The 26,987-nt window shown below is 54.3% G+C and overlaps 1 protein-coding gene across 11 annotated transcripts in view; it reads right to left on the reverse strand.

The window, feature by feature from the left end:
• Positions 1-26,987, reverse strand: part of LDB3 (LIM domain binding 3) — a 57,235-nt gene that overhangs the window by 23,071 nt on the left and 7,177 nt on the right. For 2 of the 11 annotated variants that reach the window (XM_036926549.2, XM_057505835.1), the window contains 6 exons: positions 24,105-24,256; positions 23,529-23,604; positions 22,080-22,444; positions 12,367-12,536; positions 11,880-11,916; positions 1,847-2,026 (listed from right to left, as the gene is read on the reverse strand). In XM_036926549.2, coding sequence (XP_036782444.2) covers positions 1,847-2,026; positions 11,880-11,916; positions 12,367-12,536; positions 22,080-22,444; positions 23,529-23,604; positions 24,105-24,256 — 980 coding nt within the window. Of the gene's footprint in view, positions 1-1,846; positions 2,027-7,500; positions 8,282-11,879; positions 11,917-12,366; positions 12,537-15,177; positions 15,193-17,160; positions 17,365-18,411; positions 18,435-22,079; positions 22,445-23,528; positions 23,605-24,104; positions 24,257-26,987 lie in introns of those variants that run through there. The other 9 variants (XM_036926550.2, XM_036926551.2, XM_036926553.2 and 6 more) reach the window with 9 other exon arrangements.

Consider the following 26,987-nt stretch of genomic DNA (forward strand, 5'->3'; position numbering starts at 1 on the left):
AGTGAGGCCATTGTCTCCCCTCCCTGGGCTGCCTGCCCTTCTCTGATAAACCCCAGAGGAGTGGGGCCTAAATGGAAAGGAAGAGACAGTGTCCAAGGGGTGCCCAGCTTCCACTGTGGTGGGAGACAGCCAAGGGTAGAAGGCCCCATCTTAGCTAGACTCTCCCACCAGTGAAAGATGCTTCCCAACATCCCAGGAGCTATGGTCCTGTGTTAGGGATTAGTGTTGATGGAGGAAGTGGAGGCTTAAGACATCCAGTAAGAATTCTGAGGCCATGCACCAATGAAAGGCTGGGGTGTCCATTTGCCTCCCCTGACTCCCCCTAGCTCCATCCCAGCCCCTGTGCAAGAAGGGGAGGTAACTGGGCCCAGAATGTGGTCCTCTGCTCCCTTCTGCAGCAGCCCAATCGAAGTAGCCCCTCCAGGTCCCTCTCTGACCTCCACCTGGGCCTCATCTCTCTTTGCAAGACAAAGGAAGGAAGGGTTTGCCCTGCTGAGGGAGTCCCAAGGGCCCCAGGACACTGAGGCCTGGAGCATGGTGCTAGTGCCTACTTTTGAGCAGAGCGCCAGTGTACAGAGCTCCCCGCCCAAACTGGGAGGCATCTTGCCACTCAACAACAGGAACATTTCTACCCTCCTACAGTTTCTTCTTAGTGCCCTTATCTGAAGAGATTCTGGTGGGCAGAGAGGAAGCATCTTGTTAAGTAACCCCCAGGAAGCTGGGATAAAACAAGCCCTGGGGGCCCAGGTTGGGCTTCCCCTGGAGGTTTGGGTTGGGCTGGAGAAATCCTGCATGCAGCACCACCTGGGTCATTGTGAAGCCCGGGGGTCGGGGGCCCAGCACACAGGCCTGCCCGCCACTCTGCTCACTCTTTGTCCTGTCTCAGGCGAACCAGGCACATGTAAATCCTGACCCAGAGAGGCATGTCTTTCCCAGCAAAACACTGAGAGCTGTCTCTGACCCCAACACCATCTGACAATTCCATGCAGTCCAGAAAGAGCTGGGCCCGCCCAGCCTGTTGCACTGCTTGGCTGTTCCAGAATGACCCATTCAGCCTGCCCCTTTGCCTTCCTGTACCTCCCTGTACTCCTTTCAATGCCCCCCTCCTTTGCTGGGTATCCAGGAGGTCGGACTGGAATGCAGTAACTCACAATACTCCAGGGCATTTTATGTGCTAGGTGTTTTGCATATACCTTTTCTATCCCGACCCTAAACAGTAGACTTTTAGATAAACATCTTAGCAGATTAGGAAACTGATGTTGGGAGAAGCTAAGTCACTTTCTGAAGGTTACAGATAGTAAATGGTGGAGCAGAGATTTAAATTCCCGTACACCAGGTGCTTCTGGCATAGCATGTTTCTCCATCAAGAGAAGAGAGGGTACAGGACGAGAGCAAAGTTAACTAAATATCTGACCAAATCTGACCTGCCCTCTGTGCCCAGGTCAATGTTATCTCTTCTGCAGAGCCTTCCTTGTCTTCCCTGGGCAAAAGGGATAACTTTCATTCTCCCTGATCCCAGTCTCAAGAACACACTTGCCACGCAGTCTCTACTGAGTTACTGAGTGTGTGTGTGTGTGTGTGTGTGTATGTGTGTGACTTTTACCTCTCTCAGCACATGTGCCCCTGATCTCTAACTCTGTCCTCAGCCACACACAGTGCGCTCCCCTGAAACACACTTGCCCTTGTGCTCGCTCTCAGCACCAAGCAGTGCTAGGCTTGGTTTCCCCAGAGCCCTGGGGTCCTAACCACCTTGGATGAGACTTCCTGAGGGCCAGACACAGGTGCTGACAGATGGCCCAGGCGAGGCCTTTCCCGGGGTCAGGACCGGCACCTGCAGGCCAGTTACCTTGGACTGTCCGCAGGGCTTGAGGCAGGGGCTGCAGCAGAGGTGGCGGCACAGGCAGTGGCTGCGATCAGGGGTGGCGAGGCTGCGCAGGGAGAGGCAGCAGTGGGCGGCTGGGCAGAAGCGGGCAGCAGCGGGGTGGCAGCCTGGCTGGTGCACACTGGAGCATGCTCAATAGGGGTGCTGATGAGGCGGACCGAGAAAGACAACAAGTCAAGGGGGCCACTCCACATGGGGGCGGTGGCCACAGCAGAGGCAGGCTGGGTGGAAGGCACTATCCATACTGTAAACAGAGCAGGATCTTCCAGAAGGCGTGACCCCAGGCTCAGGAAAAGAGACCTCCTAGCACTCCAAGAGGGAAGGGTTCAGACCATAGAGAGGATCACAGCAATATTTCAAGCCTGGCAAGATTCCCTCCCACCCCCGCCCCACCATTTTTGTGTATTCCTAATTTTTCTTTCTCAGTATGTATTATAAGAACAGTGTGGTAGAAAAGTTGATTATCAGTCAAGGTTCCTCCCCTATCCTGTTTTCCTTTCGCTTTTGCCCTTTTCCATTTATCCAGAGGCTTGCACTGCCTTTGAGAAGGGGTGATAACAATGAAAAAAACAGAGGTAAGATATTTGAATGTCATGGGCTTAGGCTCTAGAGTGGTGAGAGCCTGGCTTTTGGCTGCAAAGGACTCAGGGTGCTGACAATACATTTGATCTACCATGCCAGACAGAACAAGGGGATCTGAGCCAGCAAGGGAACAACGTAGCATGGGGGATTCAAGAATAGGGGTAGCTGCACCCCTTTTCTGGGTTAACTCTGGGGAAGTAGCAGGACCCCTGGGTCCCCATACCCATAGTGAAGGGACAGGCAGACCTGAAACAGAATCCTGAACTCCCATCATGTGGCCTGGGTGCTGTAGAGGGTTTCCCACACACCCAGGAGTGACACGGACATGGCTCTGAGTACCTACTCATCTGAAAGGCCCTGTAATTGTGAACCAGAGAAGTGACTGCTCTGCCAGTGTGAACCAGTGTGACCAGGTGGGATGGGGATATCCCAGCAGATGCCAGCACACGTGGACCATGACCAAAAACCAGGTTCCCATGTGCCCCACCCCACCCCTTCTGGCACTCTCTAAGGGCCTCTTCCCCCTACAAGAGAAGAGCATCAGAGCCTGAGGGATGGGATTAGATTAGTGCCACCTGCAAAATAGGGCAAAGAATACAAATTAAATTATAGGAAAGCAAATAAATGCACATTCTTTGCTTATTTGGGTCATTGGACTAAGATTTGTACTTGCTACAACAGCAGCAGGATAAATGACTTCCCTGTCTAAATAAATGTAAGTCATTTGTCATTTATTGACCTCTTATAGACAATGTGCCAGGCATGTGTCTTTAATTCCTCACACAACCTCTGAGGTGGGTATTATTGACTCTACTAATAATGAGAGAATGGAGACTGAGGGAATCCAAGTGCTCAAGCTCCTAGAACATATCAGTAGTGACAGCAGGGTCTGACTGTGGTGCATTTGGATTTGAAGCCTTACCTACTACCTCAAGTGGTGGAAGGAAGAAACTTCTGGAGGGAGAAAGAAACTTCTTGTGATTAGTCCAAGTAGAACCTTTCCCCAACAAAAAGCAGTATTCTTCGGAAGAATTAGAATAATAATCTCCCTCTGAGTGCTTACCATATGGCAGGCTTTGTATTACATGGCTATATAAGTATTACTCCATTACTGCATTTGGTCTTTTCAACCTCCTGGGCTGTTGCTATCATGATCTCATTTTAGAGATGAGGAACCTGAGGTCCAGAGAGACTGAATCTCTGCTAAAACATCACACAGCTGCCAAGTGACAGAAAGGTGCGAAGGTAATCACTATACCTCTTCTCAGACTTTAATATGCACATGAAGTTGCCTGGGAATCTTGTTAAAAATGCAGCTTCTGGTTCAGTAATAGGTCTGGGGCTGAGAGTCTACATTTCTAAGCTCCCAGATGATATGGATGCTGCTTGTCTGTGGACCCACTTTGAATAGCAAGGCCACTCAGGTCTGAGTAGCAAAACTACAGAGGTCTGTCCCCGATAGGAATGCACATGGACCATGAACTGTTTACCAAAGCATTGCCAAATTGCTGTCCTCCATCCAGCAAGGGTGTGTGGTAGAGAAAGGCATGAAAGTGTGAGAGGGTTGGGGAAGAAGAGAGCGGAGATGTGGCAAGGTTGTGAGTTGACTGCCCCATGGGAGGGAGCACCATTCTTCTCTGTGACTGTGTGGGGAACATCCAGGATGGACAAGGGCAGTGGCCATATCCTGTCCAGCTCTTTCCCAGCTTAGTGGATCAGAGAGGAGGCCTCGGGCAGCCCAGCTCTCTGGCCTGCAGCAGCACCCTGCCACGGCCCTTCCATGAGGCTGCTCACCCACCTTCTATGAAAGAACCTGGCTTCTAGAAGCCATACCTACCGAGCAGCTGCCTCAGACAAGCAGCTGCAGGCCCTGAAGCCATACTGACAAGCTGGCTACTCAGACCCTCCTCTTGGCATGGGCAGGAGTAGCCTGGAAGACCCAGGCTGGCACAGGACACAAGGTTTCCTTTGCAATTCTCCCTGACCCTGTCTTCCATGGGCTTCTAGGAATTGAGGACACTGCTCAGGACACTGCCCCAGAAAACATCTGGGCTGGGGACAGTATTCTGCAGGGCAAATAGGAAGCTGGCTGTGCCTGTCTCCTTTGCTCCAATCCTGTCAGACCAGCTTACCTGGTGCTCTCCCAGGCAGTGCTCCAAATGTACCCTGGGTTCTGGGGGGTCAGGTTGGAGCAGGACCTAGGCCCTAGGAAAATTCATGGTCAACTGCAGTGCCAGGACAAAGGACACACATGTGAGCCTGCTGCTTGGGGTTCTTGCTGAGTGGCCTCCTACTGGGGACCACTGCAGACACCAAGCAGCCAGGGCCTAGGGGAGGTGGGCGTGGTGTTGGATGGCATCCTGGAGGGTCTTGTGTTCTTGTCCAGTCAGTTCCTGCCTGAAGTCCCATGAGCCCCCAGAAAGCCCAAGAAGAGGTACCAGAGAGCAAGCGCTGCAGGGAAGGTACTGGCTTCAGTCCTAAAGACAGTGCTCATGAGATCACCCAGCCTGGTCTTGGATATAGCTGCCATAAAGCACCTCAAACACCTAAATAAAAATTAAACCAAACTCCCTATATTCAAAAGCTCACAGCTGCATGGGGAGGATGTGGCCAGAGGCAAAACAGCCTCTGACAGCCTGGCTACTGTCCCCTTTCAGCCATCTCTTCCCTCAACCCAGCTGCCATCAGGGGGAACGTGCCAACCCTTTACCCCTGCTCTGTGGCAGTGGCCCTGGGTGGAGGGAATGGCAGGGCTTGGTGGATGGCAATGTTGTTACATATGCAGAGGGTGGGGGTGGTACTGGTGGTGATGCTGCGTTATGGGGTGGTCACTGGGCTCAGGCTAGAATCACTGGTGATGGTTGGAGGTGTTATGATTGATCACGCTGGGGGATGGTCACCATTATTGGGGTGATGATACTATTTTTATTGGTTGAGAGAATGGAATATGAAGATCTTTGTTAACTGGGTGATGACAGGACACCAGTCAGGTGACAGGTCTTAAAATTGTCCAGCTGCCGCCACCTAGCTGGCATTCCATCTTGTAGCCTGGTGACTGTTGTTGGGGGCAGCACTGACTGCGTCATTGCTGCACTGCACACTTCCAGATGCCCTGCTGACATCACTGTCTATGCAGAGGACAAACTCGAGAATGGTGTGCAGCGATCCCCAAGACTACAGAGTGAGTGATGTCCTGCAAGCGCTGCTGGTTGCACACTGCCTTCGGAGCACAAAGTACCCTCGCCTGGCATTCCAGCTCTGCACTACTAACCACAACATCTGCCTTCCCTCCATCCCAGCCAAACTGATCCACTTGGGATTCTGAGACCCCCTTTCTTCTCACCAGCACCTCTGCTCCTTCTGCTTAAGGTACCTGTCCAGTCTTCCCTAACTGCACATGCCCCCATCTTTACTGTCCTTGAAAATCAAACACACAGACTCCTTCTTCCAGGAAGCTGTCCCTGATTCTCCAGTCAGAGCACTGCATGTCTCTGGACCTCATATGGTCAGCCTCGCACCATGGTCACTCACAGCCACATCAGCCCTTTCTGATTCCTTTGACACCCCCAGCAGCCAGGCATGGTGCCCTGACTAATGCCCATAGACATAGAATGCTGAATGAGGACATCTCTCCTGTTTACTCCAGAGGGCTTTATGTGGACCCTTGCACTGGGGCCATCCAAGGTGCTGTGTTTGGGGGCCTGGGGTCACTGGAAAAGGCAGGCTGCAAAGCAAACAAGAACCTTCCAGGGCTTCAAGAGGACTACAACAGTTCAGGGGCTGGGGCCAGGAGGCTGCAAGGCCACCCACCAACTCTGATTAATTGGCTCAGTTCCCCTGCCAGTGTTAGGACATCCACTGTCTAGGTAGCAGCCCCTGGCCCCACCACCTACCCTTGGAACTTGCAAATCCTCAATAAAAGGTCAGCCAAATATGGTTGTGTTCCACGATGCCTGGATGTAGGCGGGAGCACATACACTCACCCTCCCCTGTTGGTCCTCCAGCCAGCCTGCCTGCCCCACCAGTCCCTGGCCTTGGCCCTGGAGTCATGCTGCAAGAGGTCGGAAGAGATGGGAAGCCAAGGTAGAACAGGTGAGTAGGGGACTTTGGGGGTGCACCACAGGGTAGTGGGCAAGATAGAGCAATCTCCCTGGCCAGTCCTTCAGACAGGATTGCCAAGGTCGCTGGAGGCAGAAAGAAAACCTATACCCAAGCAGTGGGAGTGGGAGCAAGGCTCTGGCCTGGTTCAGCTGCAGGGGAAGCCCTGAGAGATGGCCTTGGCATCTGCCTTTATTTGCTAAATGCCATCGCTCTCATGTTCTCAGCCTGTGGTTCCCAAAATCTGATGGGCAGACAGGTGGGTGGGGAGGACATGAGCCTGCCAGCATGGTCCTTCCTAAATGCCTAGGGCTGGACAAGGCCCCAGGTGGTTGGAGACTGACGACAAGGGCTGGGGAGTCTTTCTGCCCTTCTTGCTGCCTCAGCAAGACTATACCAGGCCCATCTTCTACTTCTCTCCCCTGAGCCATGGCCATGTCCCACCAAGGAACCCAGCAGTTTCCCTGTGAACTGCTCTTTAGGCCAGGCATGTCTGCCCAAGCCCCTTTTCTCACCTGCTGGACCAGGACTGAGCATGAGCAGCACCTTCTTGGAGAAAGGTTTGCAGAATGCTGGCGGGGTGGGGTGATTTCTGATGGGAAGGGATGGATGGTTTGGCTGAGTGGTTGTGATTGGTTTGGCAGGAGAGGCAGGGGGCATCTGGGTACCCCCCCCATTATACACTGCCCCTTGGGAGGCTATAGCTCCCCACCAAGTCTCAGCACCCACCCCCACCCACCATTCACCCTGCCTGAGCTCTACAGCCTGGGTGGGGCCCTTGAAGCAAGAAATTGACAGCAGCTGAGCTGCCCCAGGTCCCAGGTCCCAGCCCCAGAGGGCACTGCCCCTGCCCCTTCCCTGGTGGCGCCTGTCCTCTCCCCATCTCAGACATGCCCCTCTTGGGCGGTACACACACAAGCACAGCATGACTGGGCTGGTTTGGTTCATTTCAAATCCTCTTTATTTCAGAACAAGCATGCTTATATGTACAGAAGAGAGAACTAGGGAGCCAACACACAGCACAGAGAGGAGAGCACATGCCCCAGTCTCACCACAGCCAGGAGGGGCCTCTGCCTTATCTACCCTGGTGATTCCTCCTCCTCTGCAGAGCCCTGCTCCAGGTTGCCCAGGCTCCAGAGGGTGACAAGGGAGCAAGTGGGGTCAGGGAGTTGGCCTCTCCCCAGGACCCTGATCTACAGGCAACTGGGTCCAGGATAGCACTAGGCCAGGCTGCCTCTCCAAGGAACTGAGGTTGGTGGGAAATTGACCAGTGGCACTTTCTGTTTCCCTTGGTTCTGGGGTGTTATGCTAGCAAACCTTGTCATGTCTTCTCTGACCTATGGCTAAGGCCCTGGGCAGGGGAGCAGAGGCTCAGGCTATTTGGGGGCTGGTGAGGGTTGCAGTGAGGTGGGGTAGAGTATACGCAGAGCTGCGTGGGGCTGGGCCTCAGCTGTCAGCTCTGGGGCAGGCAGAGCAGAGCGACTGCAGCTGACTATCAAAGAGCCCCCAGCACAGCTTTACATTCTCAAGCATCATCGTGGAGCTCACATGCCAGATCTGTGGGCAGGGGAAGGAGGTAGGGGCGCCAGCCTGAGAGGAGTGGGGGGATTCCTGATAGACTTTTAGCTTTTAACATTAAGGATTTGGGCAGAAAGGCCATGATGCCATTTGCGCAATTTGGCAAAACGTGGGCTGTTACGTTCCGTTTCAAACCTTTCCCTGTGGCACAGAGAGAGAGAGAGACAGAGTGACAGAGAGAAGAGAAGAAGAAAGAAAGGGGTTAGGGGATATGACTGCCATTCCCCTGTCAGATAGCTGGGCAGAGGGCATGGGAGGGAGAAATTTGACTTGGAAAGGCTTGCCATCCATGGAGTATTGCCCAGGGGGTCAGGCCTAGTTTGGAGCAAGACCAGAGTCCCAAGGACCAGGATGGAGGAACTGGAGTCCCTGACTTGTGTGTGTGTTGGAGGGGATAGAAAAGGGGCCTGGCTAGTGGGCCTGAGGGCTGGTTGGGCAAAGAGGGGGTCTCTGGGTTCTCCCTGGCCCCTATGGTTAGGGATGAGCAGGGCTGCTTTGGCTGTGGGCTCTCAGGACTGAACCGAATAGGCAGGTGGGTCTAGCATGGTCTCTGTCCCCAAGCTGGGCATCAAGATGGAGGAATGCCTGTTCCTGTGATGAGGCTTTGGTGAGCAAACCTGCCACCTCCCTGTGCTGCCCTGGCCTCTGCCAAGCCTTCTCTGTTCCCAGAGAGTAGCCTTCAAATACCACCAAGTGCCCAGCCCACCAACACAGCCAGGCACGCATGTGCACACACACACACCCATGGGGCCACCAGCACACATACAGAGGGCCCAGACCACCCGCCACTTCCTACCAGCAGGGCCTCTGGGCCTCAGCCCACAGCTTGCTGAGCCAAGGGCATAGGACAAAGCAGACAAGGAATAGCCAGAAACAGAAATGGAAGAGAGGGTGTGCCTGGGACAGACCAGTGCCACAGATGCCAAAATCCTAGACCCTCCAAGATGCAGGGGCCTCTAATATCCTCCAGACCAGAGGGGCAACTTGGTGACCCAGGGGCCATATCTAGACACAAACGTGGTTTGTTTAACCTGGACTGTTTAAAAATTCCTTTAAAAAATTAATTGCTACATCCAGACCATAGACTACTACTCAGCAATAAAAAGAATGAACCACTGGTACGCTCAACAACTGGGATTAGTCCCCAGAGAATTAGGCTGACTGAGAAAAGCCAGTTCCATAAGGTCACAGGCTGTCTGGTCCCATTCAGACAGCATTCTTGAAATGACAGAATTATGGAACTGGAGAGCAGATAATCGATGAGCGATCGTCACAGGTTAAGGAGAGGGTATGAGCAGCAGGGAGGTGGGCGTTGCTATAAAGGGCAACACGGGAAACCTGGAGGTGAAGGAATATTCTGTATTTGTATCAGTGTCAACATCCTGGTTGTGATATTATACTGTAGTTTGGTAAAACATTACCATTGAGGGCAAAGGGTACATAGGATCTCTCTATGTTATTTCTTACAGCTGCATGCCAACCTTCAATGCCCTCAAAATAAATACTTTAATAAATGAATTGCCAGCATGTAAAAATCAGGAAGATCAGATTTAAGTCTTTGAAAATCACAGGAGGGGCAGTGCTGGTCTTACATTTCTGCGTGGCAACAGTCCCATGTCCCCACATTCACACTCAGCCACCTTCCCACATCAGCATTACCTGCAGACACCCCGGTACACCTTGAGTCCTGCTTATTGGGTCTGTGTAAGATTCTGTTTGACAAAAGGGGCCCACTGCTTCTAACACATCTGAAAACCACTTGTTGAGTCCAAACTTTCCTCATAGCAAGAGGAAGCCAAGGCCCAGAGACATCATGTGAACAACCTAAAGCCACGTGGGAACTTAGCAGCAGAACCATGATCTGCTACCCGCCTCTCTGAGGCTGGAGAGAAGGGGCTGAGACAGCTAGGACAGAGGCCCGGCGGCAGGGTCCACACAGCCCCGCTGACAGCACCATGGGCAACACCCACTGACCACCCCACAGAGACCACCCAGGACACAGATGGCCAGTGTGCCAAGCAAGTCCAACAGTCATCAGTGTTCGGTAACAAGGTCACAGGGATGGTTCTGGAGAGCTGGAGACTAGAGAAACAGCTCTACTTGCAGCTGTTCGGAAATTCAGTTAGCCAAAGAGAGGAGCAAGGAGGGGAAGGAAAAAGAGAGAGGGGCAGAAGAGAAAGGAAAGGAGGTCCTGGGCCACAAGGGCTGCTCAGAGACACCCAGGGCATCCTGGCCTCTCCAGTTGTGGTTTTTAAATTGGCAGAACACCAAGGACGAAAAATCCACAAAATGCAGGTAACTTTTGTTACTGACAGCTGTCCACTGTCTCCTTATGAGAAAGGGCCCTGAGCCATGCTGGCACCGTGAGAGACAGCCAAGCAAGCTGCAACAGAGCTGGACATGCCCAGGGGGTCTGCAGGGGGGAGTAGGGAGGAACTAGTGAGTCCCCGTGCTCTGTTGGAGGCAGGGGTGAGGAGAGGAAGAAAACCTTGGCTGGCTGTACAATGGAGAAGCAACTTTGGCCCTCTACCAAATTTTGGGTAAAGACTAGATGGCTTACTGGACCATTTGTGGGCTGGCTTCAAAGAGGGGGGTAGGACAAACTTGAAAATGGCATATAGGAGCAATAGAGCACAGGAGCAGGGGGAGCTGACAGTTCAGTCACACTTAAAATAGCCAGAGACTAACTTTTGAGCTAAATCACACACCATCTCAGTTCAAGCTCCTAACAGACACATTACAGGTACAATGTGTTAAGAAAACATTTCTTAACACAAAGGTTCAGAACTGTTTCTGGAACTGCAAGCCATCATTAGCAGGCCTGGGAAGACCACACTAGGTTTCAACGTCCCAGCCAAAAAGTGGGAGCATCTTGGATTGGCGAAAATGTAGGTTCAAAATGAAATCCACATAAACTCTGAGCTGTCCCCAGAGCCCCACTCCCCATACAGTCTTGTGGCTGCTGCGCACTGGTCAGCAAGGACAGAAAGCCAGCCCAGGGTGGAAAAGCACCTCTGAGCCCCAGCTCCTTACACAGAAGCCATGACAAGATGCGCTAGCCCAAGCTCGGCTCTCCCAGGAAGAGCATGCAGATGATACATTTTACCCCCAGAAGTGTAAACACGATCCCACTGGGCCCCACGCCTCACCATGGAGGGCCCTAGTGGGTTCCAGTGGGTTCCAGGGCAATGCACCCTCCTCATGCCCAGGGCTTGTCCTTCCTTTCAGCAGCTGCTGTGCTTCTAGGGATTAATGGAACTAGTACCTCAATGTAAGTCTGGAGAGCTAAGTCCAGGGGTCAGGGGCCATGCCCAGCATAGCCCTCTGCATGCCTGCTTCCCAGTGCCCAGGCTCCAGACTCACAGGGAACAGGCCTAGAGACACACATGCAGGCAGGGCAGCTGGCCCAGTGCCCTCACAGGGAGAGATGCCCGCATTCTTAACAGCCCAGCAAAGGCCAAAGCAGCCCTGCCCCCTGCCCAGGGACAGAGCTAGGAGAGCCCAGATTCCTCACTCCTGCAGCCTGGGTCCAGGGGATAAAGACTCAACTCCAGGCACCCGCCTCACTGACCTGGGATGAAGGCCCCAAACCAGCATCAGTTGGAGCCCTTCAGGGGCCAGGAATTTCCAAATACATGAATTTGAGAGGTTCCTTCCATGAGTCATGGGACCTGGGGGCTGCCAGGGAGGGATGGGGTTAGGAGGGGCAAGGCTGTGGAGCCCAAGTCCAGGCGCTTACCTTGACCTTTGCAAAGCTTCTTCGTCAGGGTCTTGCACTGTGGGTAGAAAGTTGCTGGTCAGGAGGAATCACAGGGAGCATAAGGAAGAAAAGCCACTGGAGCTCTAGGCATTGAGTTCCACAGATAGAATGGTTACTGCCCCCCAGCCAGTGGCAGGGAAAGGCTGTGTGCTGGGCAGGGAGCATGGGGAAAAAGAGGACATGAGAGGAAATGGTGCAGTTGGGACGGAGTAGTCAGAGGTGTGGCCTGGTGGGGGTCCTCTCATCCCAGCTCTGGCATCATTTTGCCTGCAGGGAGCATGGCAAGCCTGTTGCCCACTGTGGAGTCAGGTAACAGAGCAGAGGGCTAGTGTCATCTGCATCAAGGTCAGCTCATCTTCAAGGGGGGTGGGGCTTAACTCCCTGGCCTCTGTGGGCCTTAGGTGGAGTAGGGCCCTCTGGCTCCTCCGCATCTCCAATTCCTGGCCCTCCCCCAGCCCTCACTTACTGTATTCTGTCCCCGTCATCTGGGCCAGAATGCGGAAGGAGCGGGACTGCAGGTTGGAGGAGCGGCGGGCCCACTCATCAGCCTCGTCTTCAGGCTTGTTCTGGTTCTTGATCACGGCCTGATACACGGGAGAGGCACTATCCACAGTGAGATCTTTAACAGGAAGGCTCCTACAATGCAGAAGGAGGCCGTGGGCGAGCGCCAGGCTGGAACCAGCTCCTGTCCTCCCCACTCCCCTTGCACCCCCACACCCTGAACGCCCGTTGTTGGCCCCACTTGTCTGAACCCATCATGCCCTTCGCCCACTGCCATCTGACAGCCTGGGACAAGGCCTGGGTGCTCAGTGCTCAGGGTGGTCACGGAGGGTCAGGAGGCTCAGATCCCTCCTGCCAACCCTGCCCCCAATGCTAACTCCAGGTACAGGCTGAAGACACCCTACCCCCCAACCCCTCTTTCAAGGAGGAGGCAACAAAGGTCTTCTTGAAGTGATTTCAACCTCTCTGAGCAGGCCCTGGGTTTGGTGCTGGGTGAGGACCGTTCGTTCAGAGGACTCAGAGATTTCCTTAGGGCCAGTCCCTTGTCCTCGTCACACCTTTGGGTCCAAACAGGGAACCACTGACACCATAACTTCCCTGGAGAGGACTGGGAGCCTCCACTCAGCAAAACCAGGGAGCTCGGTAGGGAGGTGGTGTAAGAAACAAGGCACCCAGGCCTGTGTGGCCCCACATTGCCAGCAGACTGTGGGATTTCTGCCTGGGGGAGCTGGCAGTGAAGGAGGGTCACTAGTCCTCTGCCCCAGGACAGCCTTTAAGGGGGGCCTGGCGACCTTCCCTTAGACTCCCAGGGCCTGGCACACAGTAGGTACTCAAAACTTAGTTGATTGAACAAATCCTAGATGAGAGACAGAATGAGCCCCAGAGCCCTTGGGTCCAGGGCCTCCCAGCCCAGGTCAGATACACAGGGCAGGATATGGCAAAAGCTTTACGGGTGCCCACTCACCCCGGCCAGCAAGGGCTGGAGGATCCGGAGTCAGGGTGGACTGAAGTGGAGCTCACAGCAATAACAGCATGCCTCCCCAGCCTATGGCCCAGAGGCACAGCCCTTTTCTCTTACAGGTGCTGAAGCTGAGGCCCAGTGAGGCCAGTCCTCTGGCTCTAGGTTACAGTACATAGGGGCCCCACTGAGTCAGAACCCAAGCTTCCCAACTCCCACCTCAGTGTCCTTTCCATCAGATCCTCTGTAGTGACAAAGGCTCGGGAAGGCCACTTTTGCCCACTGGGCTGTACATACCCCAAATGCTCACACCTGGAGACAGAGCCTAGCCCAGACACTCATCCTACCCAGCCTCCCCTGGCCTGTGGCTATGGCTGCCTCTACCTGCCTCCCAGTGCCCATGTCTTCTACCCTCTCTGGAAGGAGCTAGATGGAAGCGTTGGCCTACACTCTCAAGATTGGTAGTCTCTCAAGTTTGGTCCCCAGTATCTGGTTCAGGGTGGACCACAAGAGCAGAGGTGGAGAAAAGTGTTGAAGGATGACCAAGGCCAGGCAGAGTGGCCCCAAATTCCCTGAGGGCTCTGCCCAGGCCCAGAGAGCTGCAGTCACTGGCAGACTGCCTTTGGGATCAAATGGAGAAGGCTACAGAGCCCTCTAAGTCCAGGCAGGGAGGATCCTGGACTGTCTAGGGAGCAGAGCACAGACTGGGATCTCACTGGGAAGGCCATTTCTGGCATAGGAAGGGGTCCCAAGGATTCCCAAGGCAGAGACTCGGCCTGCTGTCTTTGGGTGAGATGAGCAATCAAACGGCACAACCAGACCTCCCGGGTCTGCTAGGAAGAGAGGGAAGCAGGAGGTGTGGATTGTGCCATGGGAAGTGGAGGTGTAAACCCAAGCCCAGGCCCTGCCCTTGAGCCTGCCTACATGGAGCTTTGGGGTCAAGAAAGCGGATGGAAGGCGTCTGCAGCCATTTCCCTGGAACATGCCCTTGAGGTGATGCCCTGTTCCTCTGCAGCTCCAAGGGCTCAACAAAGCTTCCAGAAGTCCCTTGGGATTCACACTGTTGGCTTCACTTCCCACAATATCTTGCAAAGACAAGGGATGTGGAGACTGGGAGTCAGATGCAGGAAATGTTGTGCTTTTGGAGATTCTGGGGCTCCAGGAGAATATACATATACAGAGAGGATGGAACAGACCATGCAGTCCTGAGACCCTGGGTCTGAGGCTGCCCTCTGGAGCCACCCCCAGCATGGTCTTCTTGCCACCAAAAACACTCCACAGTCACTGTAGCCTCAAGGTACCTCTGGGCACTGACTCCACTCTCCACTTCCCCCCATCAGACTCATCTTTTGCCTCCCGTGAGTGATCCTGGCAGGTGCCAGCTCCTCCAGATCCATCTCCCATGAGACTCCTGGGGAAGGGCCTCCAAGATGTCCCCTTATCACCCTCTCCCCTGAATAATGGCTCAGTGTGGATTCTGACATTCAGGTCTAAAATGTCCCATTGCAGACAGGACAGCTCAGGGGGTGGAGGGGAGCGCCCGCAAAGCACGGCAAGGAGAACACAGGCATGCAGGTCCAGCCAGGTGGGGCAGTGTGATGTCACCACTTTGACTTCTGTGCCATAGTGACATTATTTGGGGCAAACCTCAAAAGACAAGTACTTCCCTGTGTAGGATGCTTGGCATGTCATTTGTGAGGTGGGTGTGAAGAAGAAGGTGGACAGAGCCACCGTCCTCAGACACATCCCACCACACCCACACATCCTCCCGCAACAAGACAGACCGGGGACGGAACAGACACTATGAGGTCTACTTACGCCAGTGGCGACGCCCTGCCAAGCGGAAGAAAGCCCAGCAGTAAGTTTGTGTCCATCATGGGATGGTAGAGGGGCCACGCACACACAGGGTTAGCAGAAATGAGTTATGGGAGTTGGGTGAATAAAGGAGGAAGAGAGAGACAAAAAGAAAACTATTAGTGAGAAAGGAATCATGGACATTAACAGCAGAAATGGAGCATCTCATTGCAGGGAGGGGCCACTCTTACCCACAAGCACCATGGCAGTATCAGCCCAGCAGGGCTAAGTTAGAAGGAAGGGGAAAGCATGTTGCTTCCCAGGTAAGCAAGGGATGGGAGTGAGAGGGGAGGGGATGGGGAGTAGGGAGGAAAGGACCTCTGAGAATCCTAAATTGGACCAATGGTACATAACGTTAAAAAATAATCATGGGTACCCTAGTGGTAAAACCAAATGATAGCAGTCTTTCCCAAGGTGCAGAAAATACAAAGTTAGTGAGGAGCAGTTCTTCATTATTCCCACTGAACTCTTCGGCGACCACCACTCATAAGGGTACCCCAAGGACACACGCGGCAAACAAATGTTAACAGGAAATCCCTGTTAGTTTTTTGGCTTAATCAGGCAGTCTTGTTTTTCTGGGTACACATGAGCTAATGGCTGTGTTTTTAAACTTGCATCGTCATAGTTGCTGCTCTAAATAATGGGATTAAATAAATCAACACTGCCCAGAGTTCCGCAGAGCGGCAGCCATGAGCCTGGAAGGTTTGGGACTCACAGCTCCAGGGCGAGCAAACTCTGCCCCCTGGTGGTCTACAGGAAGTACTGTGTGCCTGAGGCTGGCTCCCCACCACGGGAGTCAGGACCTCTGTACAGCATTCCATCGTTTGGCCTTCGGAGCCTACCCCTTATAACTTGCATGAACGTCATGGCAACAAGGGCCAGGTTCTACAAAGGCCGAAAACGATAGGAATTTTCTGGGACTTTTTTACGCCTCTATTGCTCTTACAACGTCTGTTTTTGCTAGCTTCAGAAAAAAGTGCAACCATCATTTTAAGATTTCTTGCTGAGTTTCCCAGGCATCTGGACTCAAGGATATGATGTTGCCCAACGAGATAATCAGTCAGTTCTGAACATTAACACTAATGGTATTCTCAAGGGGAAAACAGGAAGAGATTGTAATTGTGAGTGTGTGTGATAAAGAAGACAGAGAAAGACACAGACGGAAAGAGACATAAAGATTCAAAAATATGGAGAGAGACTGAGAGACAGAGACGGAGAGGAAGAGAGGTCCCCATTAATTTGCGCCATTAGCAGTTTCATCCACGAAGGATTTTCAGCCAGCTCTTTCCCTATGCAATACTCAAGTTCCTCAATCATTGCAAACAGGCAAATTCCAGGAACCAAGGATGTCCTAAATCCCACTGCCCTGAGGCTGGGCTTCTCTGGGCAAACAGGAGGAGGAGACACCCAGTCCTGGGTGCTCCCCAGGCTCTGTAGAGGGGCTGACTGCCAACAGCACCTTGGATGGTTGATCCTGAGGCCCCTTCCCAAACAAGAAACCCAGTCACATATTGAAATTGCTCTCATCGATGGAAGAATGCAGCAACTTCCCCCTCACCCCACCCCAAAGAATGGCTTAATTGTGAGAATGTGACCCTCATAGGATTCCAGGAGTCTCTTTCTACACCAGCCCCCTCATGGAGCCAGGAAAATGCAGAGGCTGTGAAAAGCTCTTGGAGGAACCACCATATTCTGCAGTTCTCCACCCTTCTCCTAAAGCTGACCATGAGATTGATTCTGCAGACAGAACATGAGGTTCTGGAAGACCCTGGCAAAGGTTGACTGTGCCTCAGGAGGACCAAGGCAAGGAAGGAGAGCTGGTCCGGATGCCTAGTCTTCTATGGTGCCCAGCAGCCTGGCGCCCTGGGCCTCCGCAGGTGATGAGGCTCGGCTTTTGGTGGGGCTGGTGGGTGATGAATGACGCTGAGTGGAGGAGGGGGCGCTTACCCACTGAAGTCACTGCCCTGGGCCTGGGCCTGCCCGGCGATGGCGTCCATGATGGCATCCTGGGAGTACATGCTGATGGGCGTGTTGTACTGCGCATGGATGATGGTGGCCTTGCCGCCTAGCCCCTTCACCTCGATGGGCTTGTGGGTGGACAGGGCTGAGTCCTTCAGGGCGCTGGGGTTGAAACGTTCTTGGTAGTCGGCGCTGGGGGTGGGGTGTGGAGCATGGGGAGCAGATGGGAGCGGGGGAGGCAGGCAGAAGGAAAAAAGGGTGACAGGTGGTATTACATGGAAGGTCGGTGTGAGGGCTGGTGGTGGAGAGATCTCCCAAGGCCTGACCCCAGGTTCGCTGCCCAAGTCCCGGCCCGTGGACGGCTGAGTCTCTTCAGGAAAACCCTCAGTACCGCACCCAAAGCCCTTGGCAGGTTTTTCTTGTCCATTTGGCTTTCCCAGATCCCTGGAGGCCCCGGCTCGGCCTGCGCTACCTCCCAGGGTCAGCAGGGGACGCCAGGCATTGAGAGCTCTCACCACCTCCGCAGGGGAGCAGGGACAAAGAGGACTGGAGAGGGGGTTGGGAGGGGACAGGAGCTGGGGCCACACGTGAGAGGCAGCGGCAGCCCAAGCGAGGTCCAGAACACTCCAAAGGCGAAAAGCAGCCCCGCTGGGCACCCACGCGGATTCTCAACAAGGTTCCTCTGCGAAGCGGCTCGTCCTGCTGGCCGCCCCCTCGGCGGCCCCGGGCTCTGCTCCAGGCCCTTCAGTGCGTGTGTTTCTTCCTCGGAGCAGAGTTCAGTCCTCTTGAAGTCCAACTGCTGTGTGGACCCCGGTCTCAACCCATCGGGGCTTTTGCCCCCGATGTGCACCCCAAGCAAAGACAAGGTCAGGTGCAGCTCTTCTGAGGGGTCCCGCAGGGCCGGAAATGACTTCAGGTTCACACAGGACCCCGCGGAAGCACGGCGCTCCACCCACCACCCACCGGAGCCAGCCTGCGGGTCTGAAGCAGCTGCATAGGCACGGAAGGCCGAAAGCCGGGCGCAGAAGACAGAGCCCTGGCACCCCTCCCCGACGCCTCCACTCCATACTCACAGCTCCACACACATGGAGTCTCCCTCAGGGACTCAAATGCTCCTCCACTCATGCATGCATACACTTGTACACATGCTGACACGGGCACACGCTGTCCAGACGGACACACAGACACATGCTGGGGTATGCACGCAAGCGCACACACATGCTTTCCTTGGATACTAACTTGGCTGGAGAGTTGGCTACCACCTGGGGAGGAAAGAAAGAGCAAAGAAGACAGGACAATCAGAGTGAGGATCCTGCCAGGAGCTTTGAACCGGGGATCCTCAGATTGGCCATGGTGGTGGCGGAGCCTGGGCCCGGCACTGGGGGAGGAGGGGAGCAGGGAGGAAGGAAAGAGCGAGCTCAGAGTAGGAGTTAGGCCTCTTGGTTTGGGTCAGAGATGCTGACAGCAGGGGTTCCCTTTGGTAGGTCCATAGTACCCGAAGCCTTGCCAGGGGGAAAGATTTTCTTGTCATCTTCATGGGTACTCATGCACCATGTACAACCTGGCTGTAGACCCCAGAAGAGGAATCTGGAGATGGAGATAGGACCAGCTGTGACTGCTACTAGAAGGGTGAAGACCCAGGTGCCTCCTGGCCAGACAGCAGCTCTGGATTTACCCTTCTGTAATGGGGGCAGTTCTAGGACTTCTGCTCCCTGAGCAAGAGTTGCAGTGGTGTTGGGTTGTGCGTGCTGCAGGGCATGCTCTCTTTCCCAGAGAAGGGCCAGAAGCAGCTCTGGCCACTCCTCCTGGAGCACGGGGTAGGGGGCATCTGTGCAGTCCCCAGTGACTGCCCTGAAGGCCCTCTGGTTGGGCAATGAGGTAGGGTGGAGGAGGTGAGGCTTAGGAGAAGTGTGGGTCCAAGGCTTCTTGCAGGAAAGCCCCCAACCAAGGCAGCCCAGCCTAGATACTACAAGAAGACCGGACCCTCACTCTTTTCTAAAGGAGGGATTGCCTGCCTTAAGTCTTTTTAAATGCAAATTTCCTGTAGGCAGACCATGGTAGCACCAGGGGCCCCATCTGAAGCCTGAAGGAGAAGAGCGCAGAAGGTCCAGTCCCTGCCCTCCAACTCTGCCACCTTCCCAGGTCTGAGACTCTGGGATCTGGCTGGGAGAGCATGAGACCCAGCTAGCCGGGCCATGGTCATCCCTTGGCCCAAACCCTGGGGAGCTAGGCCAAAGCCAGGGAACCCCTAGCCCCAGGCCCAACACTGTGTCAGAGCTGATTAATTCCTTCTGTCCTCCCAGGTTCAAAATAGCTGCAAGGGGAGCTATATTAGGAAAGAGCCAGCACAGATCTGCCACCACTTCTACATTTTGGCCAGTGCTAACAGCAGCATGGTCAGCTCTTGTGCTGCCAGCCCAGTGGCCCCCTGCAGAGCAGAGGGCAATGTTGGCCTCAGGAGCTGCCTCTGCACTTCCCTTTCCAGGCAGCCAGCTCCTTCTTTGGCATTGTTTCCTGCCCCTTGCGTTGCTTCCACCTGAGGACCTGGAGGCTGGGATGCCTGCAGCAGAGAGCTCAGAGAGGGCCCAGCATCAGGGGATAATGAACCAAATACCATTAGAAGACCTGCCAGGGCCTTTGCACCTGTGACTGAAGGACTAGATCCCGAGGACAGTGCCAGCTCCTGAGGATAATATGGAGGCTGCAGCGATGGTCATGCCTAACTGTCCTCACACTGCATCTGTACCTCTGCATGCCTCTCAAGAAGATACAGCTGCCAAAGAACCACATTGCTAGCTCTCCAGAGAGAGCATAGAGGAAGGCTTCCTTTTGGAGCCAGACAGGACAGAGTTCAAATCCTGACCCTGCTTCTTCTAGTGCTGTGACTCTGCAAATTATCCACCTGTCTCAGCCTCAGTCTCCTCGTTCAGAAAATCTAGATGGCAGTGCCCACTGCACAGACAGGCTGTGCAGACTAAGCAGAATCCTGAATGGAAAGCCCTCAGCATGGGTTAAGTGTGCAATGGATGGATACAGGGATTAGCATTTGCCAGCCCTGTTACCTGTGAGCCATGAACTTAGAGTAGCCCAATAGAGGCTACCCTTCTTGCTGGGATTGCCAGGACTACAGCATCAGCTTTCACTTTGGATAAAGTGCTCAACTGCGCTCTCTGCCCTAGACCCTAACTTCCCTTGGAGGAAATGGTTGGACCCTGCTGCTCTGAGCATCAGGTAATAATTTAACACCTGTCAGGTTCTGAGAAGCCCGTGCCAACAGGAGGGCACCATGAGATGCCTGTCTCCATGCAGGCGGGAGTCAGGCCAACTGGGTGCCAGTTCTGTCTGCCACTTCTCAGTTGTGTGACCTTGGGCAAATTACTAACTCTCCCTGGACTTCTATGTCCCAGCTGTAAAATGGAGGAAATGCTGTCTACCTTGAAAGTTGCTGGAAGAGTTATGTTAGAGAAAGAACACCGACTGTTAGCCAGCTCCCAGCCTAGCATGAGGGCTCAGGAAGGGGAGGCATTACTGTCACTTCAGGTGGGTTTCATGGAGGTCCCAGTCCTCCAGAGGCTGACCTGCCCTCAGGGGCCAGTCCCAGAGAGGACCAGGAAGAGCCACCAGCCTGTCCAAGGCAGGAGCAAGATGCTGTTTCTACTCTGCCATTCCTTGAGTTTTCTGGCAGAAGCTCCTTGCTGGAAAACACCTTGGTCCAGAGAAGCCAGGGACCAGGAGCTCAGACCATGAAAGGCCCAAGGCCAGCTTCACTCAGGATCCCAGACAGAGCTGGAGGATCTGGGGCAGACAGGGGTCCCCAGTGGGGCAGTGAGCTTGTAGGCCACAAGGGCAGAAGGAGGGCATCGGCATGGGCCAGACTGACCCCAGTTGCAATCAAATCCTGTCTCATGCATGCACCTGCTGTGTGACTCCAGGCAATGGTGACAAGTAGCATGCAGTGAGTGTGCCAAAACAGAGCTCAGTGCTGTGCATGTGTTGTCCCAGTCAGTCCTTCCAGTAATCTCTCATGTATGCCTACAAAGGAGAAGCCCTGAACCCCTAACCACTGGACCCTATTGCCTTGACCCAGCCTGCTCTGCCTCTAGCACACCAGTAATCACGTTGACTGCTTGGGGCCATGGGAGAGGTTAAAATGAGAGCAGTGTGAAGGGCTTGGAAGCTAATACACAGGAGCTCTGCTTGGAGACTCCCTCCCCACAGCCTTTCCAGGACCTCCACTCTAGCTTTAACTTCTGTGCTCACAGAGTGCCAGCAGCTAGACCTCAAGGGCTGAGCAGTGGGCTGCCGTTCTCCTGCACAGCCCCTTTCTCCCTGGAGTCCTGCTTTCTTGCTGCCCCACCCTAATAACCAGAGTCAGTCCTGCAAGCCCACTCCTTTCACATCATTGCTGATTCTGCACCCAGCTCAGGTACTCCCTCTCCAGGCAGCCTTCCTAGATTACTCCCAACCCTAGAGAACTTGCCTCTCACATCTCTAATTCTTCCCTGCTCCTGCCTCAGGGCTTCCAGAGCCGTGGGGATCAGCTACTTGCCCCAGAGTTCCTAGAGGCAGCAGGCTTTGTCCTTGTGGGTGGCCTGGTATGTTCACACCAGGGAGCCAGAGTCTTTTGCATTCAGGACCCCCTAGGCTACTTAGTAGCTAGACAGCTGGACCTCAACCTTCTCTGATACTCAGTTTCCTCTGCAAAATCTGACATGTCACCCCAGGTTGTGTAAAGTGCCTGGCTCATGCCAAATGCTAACAGGATCATAATGTTCATTGTTCTCAGCCTGCACTGCCTTATGGGCTTGGGGCTGGCCAAGCTCTGACCATCTGACCAGAGCTCTATGAGCACTGAAGACCCAGGTGACCCCAGACCCCCAGTGGAGAGCTGCATGCCCATTACCTACCCTCCTGGGAGTCCAGCACCTGAGGCTTTCCCTCGGAGGCTCATGTGATACATCTGAGCCATCTCCCTCAGGGTCTCTGCAGAGTACAGGCCAATGGGGTTGTTATACTGCCTTGGCTGGCTTGAGCCCAGCTGGACTTTCGGGCTGAGTGAGTCCAGGGCCCTCTCCGGACTGGTCTTGGCCCCCAGGCTGCTCTGTGGAGGACCGGGCTCAGAAGCCTCCATATGTGAGGAGAAGATGGAAGTCTGGGAGAAGGAGCTAAAGGTCTGCCTGATCTCCGGGGTGCCTGCGGAGCCCGGGCTGGCCCTCGCCTCGGGGTTGGGGCTGGGTGCCACCAGGCTGTCTTTCGTGTCCAGAGCAGAGTCCTGGCACAGGACAGCACCATACAGGGGAGAGAGAAGAGAGCAGTTAGAGGCCACACACATCCCAGCGCTTCTGCATGGACCTGAAACAGAGGTGTTAGTGCATGCCTGCAGCCTGCAGCCCTCGCACAGAGCTCAGGAGGGGACAGACTGGACACCTGCAAGAGAAGGGTTTGGTCAAGAAGAATGAGGTGAGGGGGAGGGAGGCACGTGGCTAATGGCCCTGAGGCTGGCATCCACCTGGACAAAATGCAAAGCCCTCCACACAAAGCCAAGCTAACCAGCCTACCTGCAGGGCTGGAGGAAAGGGGGGTAGTTTTCAGGGAGTTGGGGAGAACCCCCTCTATCCTATGTCTGTTCCACTTTCCCTGAGTGGGGACACCTGCTGGGCATAGCCCAATCTCCTGCTCTACTGACCCCACACTGAGATGCCCCCACATGGCCAGTGAGTGGGGCTGGCAGTGGATAGGCAGAGTGGATGAGCAGGAGGGGAAACTGAGGAAGGGGGGGCTGGCATTTGGTTCCCTCAGTCTACCTCTGCAGCTTCTCCCAAGCAGCCCTCTCCTCTGCCTACCTCCCCAGTCTGCCACCCACTGCAACTCCCCATCAACCTCTTCCTGTCCCCTCTCCCACCCTGCCTTATTCTTTCCCTCTGGACACACAGGGGTCAGTAAGAGATCATGCAGGTCTTACTACACTGATGGACAGTGATTGCAATGGGGTGTGGATGGACTTGATAATATGGGTGAATTTGAAACTACAATGTTGCTCATGTGAAACCTTCATAAGATTGTATATCAGTGATACCTTAAGTAGTTGGTTCTTGTTAGCCCAGCCTCAAGGCCCAGGGTGGTGGTTAGCACCCAGGTGGGCACCCCCATGTTCAGTATTTCATAGGGGCTCCAGTGCATCTGTTGGGGCCTGCATCATCTTCTTGGAGTCAGCCACAGCTGGGGCAGGGGTGGGACGGTCTGATACCCCAACTCATCCCAGCTGGGCCAGCCAGGGGTCAAGCAGGCAGACCAGGGCCTGTACTCCAGGAACCACAGCAGAGAGTAGAACCCCTCTGCCACTAGTCAGCACCTACCTTCTGGTGGGGGATCACCGGCAGTGGGGACTGGATCGGGGGTGCTGCCGTGGAAATGGGAATGGGACGCTTCGACCTGGAGAAACCAGAAATGGGACCCGATGAAGACAGTCCCTCCAGGGCCAGGATCTCCTGCCTGGGTAGGACTGGTAAGGGAGAGCAATGGAAGGTCAGGAACCAGGCCAGAGGGCCTGAGGCCCGCTGTCTGCCCCACAGACTGGTGTCCCCAGGAAGGCACTGGGCCTGACCAGGATGGAGAAGTCATGCCCTTTGAGCACTTTGCACCCAGGGGCCTCTGCTAGGTGCTTTGGGAGATGCCTGAGCAAAGAGGAAGCAAGGAAGACCTTGGCTTCCAGGCCTGACTGTGCACATATGGGCAGCACAGTGACCCTCCTTCTCTGAGCCTCATCTGTAAAATGAGGCACAGACACAGCAGATCCAGAGGCCATCCTTACTTCCCTGTGCAGTCCTGTAGCATAGGGCTGGGCCCAGGAGGCTGCTGCTGGCCAGCCCCTCTCTCAGACCCCTGATGCCACACCCCAGCCTTCCCCCCTGCTCCGGAGAGCTCCCACCTACTTCTGCAGCGTGAGACTCAGGTTGTAGCTGGCAGACTTGATCTTGTTCTGGGCCTCCAGGTGGGTCATGGTGTCTGTGTTGACGCCGTCAATGGCCACCACAAGGTCACCCTGGCTGAGCTGGGACTGGGCAGCCTTGCTGCCGGGTGTGATCTGAGAGGGTGGCAGATTGGGGGAGGAGGCGCATCAGGAGGGTGGACCTGAGCACAGGCTAGTCCTCAGAGAAGTCATTATCCAGCAGAGGCCTGCCAGTTTGTCTTCATTCACTCACTATGGTCAATCCCTGCTGCTCACCAAGCCTGATTCCTCTTCTTGGCGCACAGCCACCACAGTTCCTACTGCTTTGTATCTGAATGTGGCATTGACACTAGCTCTGGCTGGTGGAATGAGGGGGCAAGCAATGTGTGCCACTTCGGGGCCTATTCCTAATAATCATCCTTCCCATCTTGCACCTTCTCTGCTCATCAGCAGAACAGACGCAAAAGACCCAGAGGAGGACAGCCAAGCCACTAACTGGAAGGGACCCAGATCCTGGAATCACTGCTTGGGGAAGAGATGACTAAGAAGCGCTGCATCAGATGTGCATGAGTGAGAAACTTCCTCATAAGCCATTGAGATTTAGGGCTATTTGTTACACTAGTTAGCCTGCTATAACACCTGTATCCCCCAAAATCTCTGGAGCATTTTCCAGGCTCCAGGAGGGAGGGCACATGCAGGAGCTAAGTCTCAGCACTGCTACAGAGACACTGCCAGGCCAGCAGGTGGGGCACACTCACACAAGCATCCTAGTGCAAGTGCCTGGTGCTACCATGGCAGGTGTGTAGAGGCCCAGGGGAGCCATCAACCCTGCCTGGGGGAGCAAGGTTGGCTGGGACATGCAGCAGGACTCAGCACTCTGTGGTTGGTTTCATACTTCCAGAAGGAGAGGTGCAGGCATAGGGGCCAGTTTCCAAATCCTGCTCCCAATGACATCACACAATGTTAGAGTCTGGGGGCCCCACCCCCAATGTGATCATACAGAATGCCATGGATGCTCCGGAATGCCATGGAATCCCATGCAATGTCAGGAAGGCCACACTCCCAGGAACATTACTTGGGATGTCATAGTGGTTCAGACTCCACTCCCAGAGATGTTATGTACAATGCCAAATTCTGGGCACCTGGCCCCCAGTAATAGAATATTGAATGCCTTCATGGCATCCCCCCCTGCAGTGATAGCAAATGAAATACAAAATTCTGGAGGGCTTAGTGATGTCACCTAAAATAATTTGATTTTAGGCTGGCCCCTAGTGACATTACATGGAATGTGAGACCCCCCCCCTAAGGATGTCTCATGGACTATCACGGAGACTCTGGCTCCACCCCTCCGGAGGACTTCACAAGGAATACCATGGAAGCCCCACCCCCAGTGACATCATAGAAAAGAAGAGCCTCTGGGTGCCACCCCCACCGAACTGTGACTGGAGTGTCCATTGGCTTTTCCTCCCCAACATGCCCATCCTGGCTTCTGTGGGCTCATCCCAGTCGCCTTCCTGGCTATACCCCCAGGGACAAGGCTGGCTTCTAACACTGGCAAAAGCCATTTTCTGGCCAATGCCTGGGGACAGACCATCCTAGAAGGAGCCCAGAGAGGACTTGGAGATAGTCCTATATCCTGGGTACCAGGCCTAGGTGGGCCTCTGGCCAGGCCCTGGACTCCCAGACATGGATGGGAGCCTCCTGCCAGGCCCCTCACAGGGAATTCCCATCCAAACCAGGGCCCCCTGCAGTTGCCAGCTCCAGCCCATTCCTGGGTGGGCTCTACAGTGTGTGCTGGAGACCGTATGTGCATGTGATGATAGCAAGACCAGGAGAGCCCTCGCCAGTTGCCACTGACCAGCCATTTCAGCTCCAGGGACTGTGGTACCTTCTTAAATACCAGCCACCCTGTGCCCAGAGTAGCTTCCCCCAGCCCCTGAATTTGCCAAGATGTGGGAAGGACAATAAAAAAACAAATCCCTGGGTTGCGAGGAAGCCATGTCATCTGGTTTACAGTCCAGCAGGGTCTCCAGGCATCTTAGAACTACTTGGCCCTTCTCAAAATATCTATCACCCTTATACCCAGATTCATGGCCATAGTGAGCCTCTACTAATGACAGGAGCATGTTGTTTCCTCCTATTTAAGGGGTTGAACAAATGGTAAAAAAACAACAAAGAAAAACAAAACACTTTCTGGACTGAGAGGAGCCCCCTGAGGGTAAGCTGAGCTGCCCAGCCAGGCCAATCCTGCAGAAAATCGCCTTTCCCTACACCTTCTGGCTTCACATTCAGGCCTATGCTAGCCTGACATTTTATTATAGGCATCTTCAAACAGAAAAAGCGGAAAGAATTCTACAGTGAACACCCAAATAACCACTGAGACTCTACGGTAGCATTTCATTCAATTTCTGTACCACATGTCTATCCCTCTCCCCATTCCATCAACCCATCCTACATTTGAAGCATTTCAGAGAAAGTAGCAAACACTAGTCTGCCTCCATTCAGGGTGAATTGTGCAGTGCCTCTGCGGCCCTAATGGGCTGACCACAGGGTTCTCACACAGCAGGACACCCCCACACCAGAGCTCCCCTAGACACTTCTAACCATCTACAGAGAAAAGGTCCATTGTCTTGCAGCAGGGAGCTCCCAGGATGGTGGCTGCAGACCCCAGGCAGAAGAGCAGGCCTCATGTCTGCAGAGATGATGCCTGCCAGGCAGGACTGGAACTATGTCCAGATCATGCATAAGTATGAGCAAGGACACCAGACTGATATCCAAGAAATGCTGGGGCCGGATCAGCTAGGCCAGCCAGGGGGCCGTCTGGAATGCCTTCCTTTGGGAGCTGCCTTGGGGACATCCTTCTCCC

The sequence above is a fragment of the Manis pentadactyla genome, chromosome 8 (genome assembly GCF_030020395.1).
Source record: "Manis pentadactyla isolate mManPen7 chromosome 8, mManPen7.hap1, whole genome shotgun sequence".
Taxonomy (NCBI): domain Eukaryota; kingdom Metazoa; phylum Chordata; class Mammalia; order Pholidota; family Manidae; genus Manis; species Manis pentadactyla.